This window comes from Myotis brandtii, unplaced genomic scaffold, assembly GCF_000412655.1.
Source record: "Myotis brandtii unplaced genomic scaffold, ASM41265v1 scaffold1036, whole genome shotgun sequence".
NCBI lineage: Eukaryota > Metazoa > Chordata > Mammalia > Chiroptera > Vespertilionidae > Myotis > Myotis brandtii.
Genome location: NW_005353477.1, coordinates 464,146 through 475,648, shown reverse-complemented (window position 1 = coordinate 475,648; position 11,503 = coordinate 464,146). Strand labels below are relative to the sequence as shown.

General features: G+C 40.7%; 1 protein-coding gene across 2 annotated transcripts; it reads right to left on the bottom strand.

The window, feature by feature from the left end:
• Nucleotides 1–2,846: 2,846 nt before the first annotated feature.
• On the bottom strand, nucleotides 2,847–8,723 carry OXSM (3-oxoacyl-ACP synthase, mitochondrial). Of its 2 annotated transcripts, none has more exons than XM_005856600.2 (3): nucleotides 8,690–8,723; nucleotides 3,886–4,999; nucleotides 2,847–3,350 (listed from the first exon to the last, which is right to left on the bottom strand). In XM_005856600.2, exons 2-3 carry the CDS (start codon nucleotides 4,866–4,868, stop codon nucleotides 2,948–2,950), a joined length of 1,386 nt encoding a protein of 461 aa, XP_005856662.1. In that variant the 5' UTR covers nucleotides 4,869–4,999; nucleotides 8,690–8,723; the 3' UTR covers nucleotides 2,847–2,947. The 2 variants fall into 2 exon arrangements, with proteins under 2 accessions (XP_005856662.1, XP_005856661.1); XM_005856599.2 differs by lacking the exon at nucleotides 8,690–8,723 and adding an exon at nucleotides 5,714–6,506.
• Between the last annotated feature and the right edge of the window lie 2,780 nt (nucleotides 8,724–11,503).

The window sequence follows — 11,503 nt, the reverse complement described above, 5'->3', positions numbered from 1 at the left end:
GTCATCTAATCCCTTCCACCACCACCACCACCACCACCACCACCACCACCACCACCACCACCACCACCGCCCCCACCCCTCCCCCCAGTCCCTGCTTCTGGGAAGGGGTGGGCCTGAGTCAGCCAAGAAAGGCAGCTTTCTAACCTTTCATCTCTTTCATTTCATAAGCTTCTTTGTTAACGTTTCTATGCTTCACACCACTTATTTTAGGGGAAATTTCTAGTCTGGATACACTAATGCTTTTACCTTGGCAAAGCTTTTCACCATTTAATGACAGGTTACAAGGATGACTTAATAAGTCATAATAATAATCAATATAGAGATACAAAAACAATAAAATCCTAAACTGATCAAGTTTTCCCAGATTTAGCAACCAAGCTCCTAGATAACTTATTAATATGGAAAAGATCACACTCATCTCTTAACATAATAGCCACTCTATACAGAGAATTACACTTAGTGTATTGACCAACCTTGAGGCTCAAAACCGTTTTTTGCATAAGTAGTGCTACTGACTCCATTTACATGTGAGAAAACTGAAGCCCGGTGAGTGTGACTTAAATGGAGATCTATTGAGTCCAAATCTCCCATTCTTTCCACCAAATCACTCTGGAATACAAGATCTTCAGGTGGGCTTTTCACCACCAGGCCATCTTGAATAGGGTTTGTCTGAGTGTAATTAACCAGTGAAACAATAAAGGAAATTCTCATGTGTTAGTTGCTAAAGTTAGGCCAGATCAAAATGGCAATACATATTTCAGTTACTTTGAGGTTATAAAATGTTGTTAGCCAGTGTAAGGGGAATGGAGAATAGGTGACCTATATTCTTCTGCACTGCCTTAATTGTTTAAAATTAGCATGTATCACATGCCATCTGATGGTAAATGTAAAATATGCCATCAACGTTTTTACCTATAAATTAATAGGTCCTTTCTTTAAGATACTATGATGAATTTTTTAAATTACAAAAAAGTACAGATATTAAGTCTGGAAAGAGTACATTACTAGTATTTATACTTAGAGAAGGATCATTTTGATTTTCAAGCTGGGGTTTGGTTATCAGACTTTGTACATTCTAACATAATATGTCAGTACCTGCATAAACAAAGCAAGTTACATCTTTATTCGTTTTCAAACGAAAGGAGAGGTGCAAGGAGATGCATTCCTTCTCCCAACTCAGAAATGAGTTAGCTCTGCTCCTCCCCAGAGGATCTCCCTTGGTAGGGAGCCTCAATCCTTACTCTTGAGCAACTGGCATGTTTAGGAGGTTAAGAGCCTGCTCTTTGGAATCAGAGGATACTCTTGAGTCTTTGTCTGCCACTGTTTGACTGTGTAACTTTGGACTAGCTTTTTAATTTCATTAAATTTCAAATACCTTATCCATAAAATTGGATACCATTATTACTAAATTACAATTGTTGTGAGAATTAAATGAAAAGATTATAAGAAATATACTTGCAACAATGCCTGGAATGTAGGTACAATACAAACATTAACGATTGTTATTATAATTATTATTATTCCAGTACTGAAATTCAGTTTTCCAATCTTATATGGCAAAATTTCTGGATACCCCACTGACAGAAAATTAGCTAGCTAAACATGTCAATGTGCTTCCTTGGAGTTAGAACAGTTTTCAAACTACAGCCCACTGGCCAAATCTGCTCCTCCCCTCCCTGCAAGCAAAATCATACCACACCCATTCATTTGCATATGGCCTGTGGCTGCCTTTGCACAATTAGGGCAGAGCTGAGAAGTTGTAACTGAGACCGGAGGCATTTATCCACCAACTCTCATCCTTCAGAAGCTGGTTGAGCCTCTAGAGCAGCGGTTCTCAACCTGTGGGTCACGACCCCTTTGGGGGTCGAAAGACCCTTTCACAGGGGTCGCCTAAGACCATCGGAAAACACATATACAATTACATATTGTTTTTGTGATTAATCACTATGCTTTAATTATGTTCAATTTGTAACAATGAAATTGGGGGTCACCACAACATGAGGAACTGTATTAAAGGGTCGTGGCATTAGGAAGGTTGAGAACAACTGCTCTAGAGAATTTGTACCCTTTCCCTTCCCAACACTTCCAGCCAATGGAGATGAATGAGATCTGCTGGCTTTAGAGAAAGCCTCAAGGTGGAAAAGTAAACGTACCCCCAGCACTTGGGGTGAAATGTTGGAAGTAAACACAAAAATGTCCTATTATAGCTGTAAGTGGAATAAGGTGGCGTGGCTTATATCACCAAGTTCTGTTCTACTTCCTAAGAACCCTTATCCCCATTAATCACTAGGTACCGCCATCCATACAAAAAGAATAAGAAATGCCAAACCAATTTCACTTCCTTCTTTCAGAATCTCAGTATAGATAATATGAAGAGAGCTAGATAGGTAAGGGGTAAATAGATCATTGCGAGCTAACTGCTATATTCAAAGAATGTTGATCAATCATACAAATTTCATTATATATGTATTCCTTTCCTATATATTACATGGAAATGGTGTGTCTGGAGTTGTAGCGTGTAGCAACCTTACCTAGCATAGAGCAGCTACTCACCAAATGCTTTGGAAAGAGACAGGTGAAATATCATGAAGAGTTGTTTAATCTCAAGTATTAGAAAAACTTAGATCAGTCCTTTGCACATGGGGGTTGTTTTGCACCTCAGGACACATTTGGCAATGTCGAGACATCTTTGGTCACAACTGGCGGGGAAGGGACTGCTATTACAATCTAGTGGGTAGATTGTAATAGCATCCTACAATGTAAAGGACAACTCCTCTCCCCCCAACAAAGAATTATCCAGCCTCAAATATCAGTAGTGGCAAAACTAAGAAACGCTGACACAGATATAAAAGTATATGCATTTATAGAAACATAGTATTTCTCCACTTCATAAAGTTTGTTTATAACATTAAAAAACCAATGTTTAATCACAAATGATTTGCCTGTCCTACATGCCAGCAATGCAAAGTGTTGCATTAGTACCACCAAAACCAAAGGAATTGGTGAGTCCGATACGTCTTTTCTCAGTTTTCCATTCCTGTGCCTTCAGTGGAACATAATTGAGATCAAATTCTGGTTCTGTATAATCCAGGTTTAAAGTAGGTGGTAGTTGTCGATAATAACAAGCCAGAGCAGTAAACGCTGCCTCCACCGCCCCTGCAGCTCCCAGCAGATGTCCCGTGGCTCCCTTAGTTGCGGAAATGGCAAGGGCATGTGCATGGTCTTTGAAAAGACGTTTGATAGCTTTGTTTTCAGCAGCATCTCCTAGTGGCGTGGAAGTAGCATGTGCATTGACATAGGATATCTCTTCAGGCTGTACATTTGCATCCTTTACAGCAGCAACCATACATCTAGTAAAATAACAACAGAAATTTATCAGAACTAAGTTTAATTTTAACATGGGATTCATTATCTGTATGGCTTAAATTAAAGAAATATCCAAGTACACTGAATGGAAATAATCCTTTGTCTAATAACAGAACCCCATGTTAGATTACCATGTGAGTTAGAATGCCATCTGCTTGGGAATAATGAGTCACATCTAGTACCTTGGACTGATTCATCACCAAGAGATAAACATGTAAGCCTATCAATTATATAATCTCTAACAAAATATATTTCCATTTATCTGAAATGACTTTTTCCCTTGAGGGGAAAAAAAAACACATTGACTACAATTTTTGTAAGGATTTTCAAATATTTTCAAATGCTTGAAACATGTTAAAGCAAAAAACTCAAAAACACTTTGTTTAGTCTAAAATGAAACAACAGAGATACCATACACTAAGGCCAGACAGTACAATTTCCCCTTACTTGACACTCCAATAAAATGTCTTATTTGATTAAATATTTTGAATGAAAAAAACAAAACAAAACAGTGTTTACCTTAAGGCACCGTCTCCTTCAGAGTCGGGGGCGGTAATGTGACCAGCATCACCTGAGAGTCCGTAGCCCAAAATTTCTGCATAGATCCGGGCCCCTCTTTGAACAGCATGTTCATGTTCTTCCAGCACCAGCACAGCTGCACCTTCTCCCATTACAAAACCATCTCTCTTTGGATGAAATGGTCGACATGCCAACTTAGGATCAGGGTTTGTGCTCAGAGCACGGGCTCTGGCAAACCCAGCAAGAGATAAAGGGCTAATGCAAGAATCTGTACCTCCAGCCACCATCACATCAGCATCACCATGGGCTATAAATCTAAAGGAGTCTCCCACAGCATGAGCTCCTGTGGTACAGGCTGTAGAGACTGTATGATTGGGGCCCCTGAGTTTATATCGAATGCTGACCTGGCCTGCTGCCATGTTGACCAGAATCTTCGGGACAAAGAATGGGCTGACTTTATTGTAACCTTTTGTCTGAAACATCAAAGCAGTTTCAGAAACAACTTCAAGAGGAACCATTCCCATGCCAATTGCAACACCGGTAGCCACTTGATCAGCTTCTGACTGAGGATGCCAGCCAGAGTCTTTCATGGCTAACTCTGCAGCCCCAATGGCCATAATGGTGGGGGAAGACATGGACTTAAGATCTGATGTGGACGCAAAGTTTTGTTCATTGAACTGACCTTCATCACAACCTCTTGGCACAAAAGCAGCAACACGGCAAGGGATATTCTTATATTCTTCACCAGCCAGTGAAATAATTCCACTCTCTCCTCGGATCAGACGGTCCCATACCAGCTGAGTTCCAACACCAAGAGGAGTCACTAAGCCAATGCCTGTAACGACAACCCGCCTGTGCAATCTGGATGTTGGCACAGTTCCGAAACACCTCCTTTTATTTCTTACTAATCGGTGGCATAATCCTGAATGCAGAAGGTGGGCGTGTGTAATTTTTATGATATTCTGCAAGCAGTTTGAAAACATGGTTGAGATTCAGATGATCAGAAACACACTCCAGTAACAGAGCAGAACACGCCCAGGAGGTACTGTTGTTTCAATAGCTTAAAGGCTGGAGAAACAATATCCGAGGTGTTCTTTCAGGTGCTTGGTGTGAGCTGTTAATGTGCATAGGAAAAATAATATTACGTCATTTTAATTTTTTTAACTTTTTAAATTGATTTCAGAGAGGGAGGAGAGAAACATCAATAATGAGAATCATTGATCGGCTGCCTCCTGCACGCCCCCTACTGGGGATCGAGCCCACAACCCAGGCATGTGCCCTTGGCCAGAAAGAACCTGGGACCCTTCAGTCCACAGGTTGACGCTCTATCCACTGCGCCAAGCCGGCTAGGGCTACATCATTTTAATTTATACCTATCATCAGACCACCTGGTTGGACTTAACTTTCTTTTTGGTCTGTAAGTATCAGACATTCCAAGACAAAAAGGTGAAGTGATGATTCATTCAATTCTCCTAAGTAGAATCATACACTGAAAAACATAAAGGTACTCAGCCTGATATGGGCTGCAGGAAGCATACTTTTTCAGGATTACCTAGCCTTATTCTAAAAAGCATTTCTGGTGTCAGTGGCACTAAACACATTTCAGGGCCTATTCTTGGAGGTGGGAGTAAGTGGACTTTATTGATCTTCAAAACGTGGAGATAACCAGAGTTTCTGGGACTGCGAAGGCCATGGGCGGGGAGTAAAGGAGTAAAGGAGTGTGGCCAAACCTCCGCACCAACACACACCCCGAAGAAAGCAGAAGAGAGGAAAAGAAGTCATTAGACTCCGGCCTCACGATCTAAGCCCGACCCGATTTGGCCAATACCTTCCACTAGTCCTCTGGCGACTCGTGCAGCCGACGTCCGTGGCGACAATGCGCGCTTGCGTACGCGCGTTCACTTAAACCTGCGCCCGCGCGTTCACGTAAGGCCGCCCAAGCGCGTTCGCGTAAGCACGCGCGTTCACGTAAGCCCGCCCAAGCGCGTTCACGTAAACCCGCGCATGCGCGTGAAGATGCATGCATTTTGAGTCGGCTCCTGCGGCTGTCCTTCCGCCGCGTCACCTTGGCGGAGGTCAGGCTGTGGGCTGCGCCCTTGCAGAATCTCCTCTCCCGCAAGCTCAGGGATTCCAAGTTAATCTAGAACGCGGCCCTAACGTGATGAGATCGCTTTTCTGGCCGTCCCAACGGGATTTTCTCTTTTTTCTTTGTAATGATAATGCCCACATAATCCCCTTTTGGAGAAGGAACACCATCATACTCTACTGGAATCCTAGAAAAAAAGGAAATTACTGTAGCCTTAAAGGTATTAATGTGCCTCCCAGAGTTACTTATAATAGTAGAGTAAAACTAACCAAAGTGCCCAGTACTAGGAAATAGGTTGAGTTCTGTAGGTACATCTAAGTGCTGTGCAGCTATTTAAAATAATTTTATAAATGAATATTATTATGGAAAGATACTGAAACTATGTTAGGAGATACAAGTTACAAAAAAGTGTATACCAATTTTTTAGAGTTTTTTATTCCGCCTCCTTTTATTTTTGTTTAGCTTTTTTTACTATGTTTTCCACAATAAATAATGCTGTTGCGATAATGCAGTTATTTTTACTTTTGGGGAAACATTGTTGCTGGATCTAGAGCAGTGCTCAAAATATCACACCCAATATCTGATAAAAAGAGAGACAACAGAAGAATGTATAAGTTTATTTCTAAGTGTCAGAAAAATGCAATATCTTAATTTGCTCAGAGCTGGCTATGAATCTGTGAATAGAAAATATAATTTGAAACTATTTTAAAAGGCAAGAAATCATCAAAGTAGCACTTAGATAACCATCTCTATTGCTCTCGTGCCATCACAGGTGTGAGCTTTAATCCTCTTTAGATAAAGGATTGACTATATAATCTGCATCTGAACCTCCCAACAATTTTGCTTCTGGGCAGTTTCTTTTTATAATCCTCACCTAAGGATATGGTTTTATTGATTTTAGAGAAGAAGACAGAGAGAAATATCGATTGGTTGCCCCAGGTATGTGCCCAGACCATGGATTGAACCCAAAACCTAGGTATATGCCCTGACCTGGAATCAAACCCGAAACCATTTAGTGAACAGGACCATGCTCCAACAAACTGAGCCACCCAGCCAGGGTTGGGCAATGTCTCTTGAAGTGATTGCTTCCAACTAGAGTATTGTTCACTGAAACCCAGTATGACCTTAAGTCATACTTGATCCAGTGCCCCTTCAGTCACTTCTTAGTCACTTTATTCAATGACAATACAGTTACTGTAAGAATAGTTATAAAGTAACTTAAAACTTGATGGTAATAAGTACCCAAACTTGCTCTCTTTTCATTGTAGTATATTTTAAAATCATTGTGAAAAGACCTTTAATATTTTCTTTAAAACCAAAGTCATATGAAACATAGTTTTAATGTGCTCTTATTTATTTTTATAATATCACAAAATCATCTTGAGTAAGAAGTGACAAATCAATTAATATCCTTTGGGGGGGAAAAAGTAAAACCACACAAACACAAAAAGAAAAGTGAAACCACAAAAAGTCATTTCATTTTTTAATTCTACCTCTGATCTCCTTTCCTTTCGTTTGGATAGGGGTGGAAAGTTTATGATATTTTAATAGCTACATATGATTTAGTACTATATTCTTCACTATATAACACCATGATGTTTTCTTGCATCAAAATCTTCAAAAGTGCTCCACTTACCATTGTCTCCTGGTTCAGACTTCTTAGGTTTACTTAAACATTTTGTAATCTTAATTCAAACTATCTTTCCAGATATAGGCCCCATTATCTATTAGATTTCCATCCAGCAAAACTATCTCATTATCTTTGGGTTTACTTTAGCTTTTCTTTTTTCATCTTTGTACTTTATCTTCAACATTCATTTTTCTCCTACTTGTGCTAGAAGCTGGCATACAAAAATGAGGACATGTTCATACTTTTGAGAAGTTTATAGTCAAAAGAGGGAGACAGGCATAGAAGCATATGTGCAAACTACTGAAAGAGGTGCTATCATAGAAGAATGGAATTATTATAATAACAAAAAGGGGAAAAGGGCATCAATGCTACCTCCCAAGTTCAGGAAAGGCTTCAAAAAAGTCAATCTTGAGCTGCATCTTGAAAACGAGTACATGTTTGTCTAATAAATTGTGTGGGGAAATAGCATCCTGATAGGTGGAGTAGAACAAAGGCCTGGAGACATGGTTATATGCCACAAATTACTAGTAGTTCAATTTGGCCAATACTGGATTTGAGATATGGGACAAAGCAAAAGTAAAGGAGAAGTAAAGGAGGGGCCAATCAAAAAGCCTCGGGTGTCTTGCTGAAGATTCTGGATTACAGCCTGTAGGTAAGAGATGATTGACTGGCAGTTCTGGTCTGGTTTGTACTGCGATCATTTATTGAATCTAAATTTCTCTAGGAAAAATGCGGTGAACTTACTCCCTTCACCAGGGTCTCTGTTACTCCTTTTTGTCTGGAACAAAGCCACTTCACACATACCAATTCCTGAAAGGCTTCAACTCCTCCCTTGCTGATGGTCTTTATTGAGTTCAGCATTTTCTTTTTTATGACAAAACCAATCGTGGGGGCTGGGACTGCGAAGGCCATGGGCGGGGAGTAAAGGAGTGTGGCCAAACCTCCGCACCGCCTCCGAAGCACCATCACACACCCCGAAGAAAGCAGAAGAGAGGAAAAGAAGTCATTAGACTCCCGCCTCACGATCTAAGCCCGACCCGATTTGGTGGTGGACGGGAGAAATATCAAGAGAACCCAGCAGCCAATACCTTCCACTAGTCCTCTGGCGACTCGTGCAGCCGACGTCCGTGGACAATGCGCATGTTTCTAACTCTCTATCCCTCTCTTCCTCTCTGTAAAAAATCAATAAAACATGTTTAAAAAAAAAGAATGGAAGATCAAAGCTGAATTAATATTAGAACATCCTTTAGTTGTTTGAAGCAACGGTTGATATAGAGATTAAGGGTAGCTTCATATTTTCAATTTTAGTTCTAAAGGAAACTAAAAAAATCAAGGTATTTTCCACTTGACTTAAGTGGAAGAAGCAGAAGGGAAAAAAGAATGAGTCAAAGTCCCTTGTAATAAAATATCTTAATACCTTTCTAAATGGTGGTGTCCAAGAGAGACTGTAATTACGCAAGAATTTTAACAGAAGTATTGGTAAAGAGTAATTTGAAGGATTCAAATTTCAGGTGATTTAAAATAAACAATAAAGTACTTAATTACCCTTGAAATGATCATTTCTGTGATTTTGTGGACTGTATGTTATTATCACTGTATTAAGTCTATGTCATTGGTTTTCATACTCTGGTTGTATGTTCTCCACAAAAGTACTGTACAGCCATTATCTCTGTCAAAGTGATGGCTAAAGTGATGGCATTCTGTCTATCATATACAACACACACACACACACACCACACTCCTTCAAGTCCAGAGCACACCACTTTGGTGTTTTGTATATACTGGGTTTCCTCCTAAGACTTTTTAAAATAGTGTTTTCCTCTTTTAAAAAAATCATAAATACTATATAATGTTTAATAATTATTATACAATTATACAATTCCTCTTAAGAAAAATTAAGAGGAATATAATTTGTGGTAGAAACAGCTAGTTATAAGCCAAGTCCCTCAAACTTCCATCTTTATTATAGAGGCTACCAGCGGTTCTCAACCTATGGGTCGCGACCCCTTTGGCGGTCAAACGACCCTTTCACAGGGGTCGCCTAAGACCATCCTGCATATCAGATATTTACATTACAATTCATAACAGTAGCAACATTACAGTTATGAAGTAGCAACGAAAATAATTTTATGGTTGGGTCACAACATGAGGAACTGTATTTAAAGGGCCAGAAGGTTGAGAACCACTGGGCTAGGCAGTACCTGTCCAGACAGGGACTACATTTCCCAGCCTGCCCTCCTTTTATCTAGATGGGGCTTAACTTTCGCCAACAATAATGCTAGACAAAAGCTGTGTGTCATTTCTGAGCCCATGTGGTTAAGCAGGTAGGCCTTTTTTCTGCCCAACCATTAACTAAATGCAGAAATCTCTGTAAATCTATGGCAGAAGTTAGCAAATTACAGGTCAAATCCAGCAAGCTACCTGTTTTTGTAAATAGAGTTTCATTGGAAACAGCCAAGCCCATACATTTTAAAGTAATGTCTATGGAACTACAAATGCAAAGACAGAGTTAAATAGTTGAAACAGAGACTCTACGGCCACAAAGCCTTAAACACTGACTGACTATCTGGCTCTTTAAGTTGAAACAGAGACTCTACGGCCACAAAGCCTTAAACATTGACTATCTGGCTCTTTACAAAAAATATTGGTTGACCTCCATTCTATGGGATGGAAGGAGCCTGGGTCCCTGAATCACTACATGGAAGAAAGCTGCCCCCCCCCCCCAACTAATGACACCTGTATTATTAAACAGTTATGCAAGCAAGACATTTCTCTTGTGTTAAATCACTGAAAATTTTAGTTATAGCAGCGAGCAAGATACTACCAGTTAAACACACTATTCTTGGAAGCTGGCCCAAAACACATATTAAAAACTTCTCACAAATATCTGGCAGATGAAGGGTAATTGAAGTCGATGGCACAGCCAGGGCCTTGCTCATAGATACTAGAAGAAATTTTCAAATTTTAAAAGCAAACAAAAGATAAGTATTAAGAACATTTAAAGAAATAACTTAGACAAGTAGCTTCTCTTAAAAACATAAGGTCAAGACAAATATTTGTTGAGGTTAGGAAAGGAATTTCTGCAAAGAAGGAAAAACATTTTTAAGGACATTAGTAAGGCAGAGAGAGAATGGATTAAAGAGGTTAGGATTCATCTTCTAAGAGGAATAATGGATACAGATCACATGATCAACCTGCAAAACAAAGTCACAAAATAATGCCCTTACTATGTGGGATGTGTATTTTTACTGTCTTTCCTCTCCCCGTTTCTATTCCATTGTGTCCTTATTGTGTGTGTTTTATGCTGGTCACACCAGAAGGTACACTGAGCCCACAAAACACTACGCTGCAACCTGAGGTCTGAAAAGCACTTCTTTGAAAAGCCATCACATTACTTGCGCTGGGACTTCGGTAAGACATTTTCAATCAGTCATCTAATTCTAGAAATAACTGCGATACCAGAAACCCAGCAGAGTTTTAAAGCTACGGGGTTGCTTTTGAACGTTAGTTGCTCCTTCCTCCGGTGTCTCACCGCATCTGTCCGGGAAGGCCGGACAGTCTCTGAAGGAAGCTGTGAGATGGCTTTATTGGGGGGAAAGCGGTGGCTGGAGGTACAGGGCGGTTCCCCATTTCCTGGTTGGATCGATTTAAGGTGCGAAGACCCTCACCACCAGGCACCTGGTCCGTCCTCCGAAGTCCCCGCCCCGCTCCCTTGGGCACCTGCCAGCAAGCACCCCACCCTTTCCGGCCAAAGCCCGTGCTCTCCCTCCAGCCCAGCCCGTCCCCGGCTCTCTGGGCGGAACCCCCAGTCTCTACAGGACAGCCCCTCCTGGCAGCCGACCCGCCCCGCTCCTACCAGGCTCCGCTGTCTCCTCGCAGGTCAAGCCCCGGCCCCTCCCGAA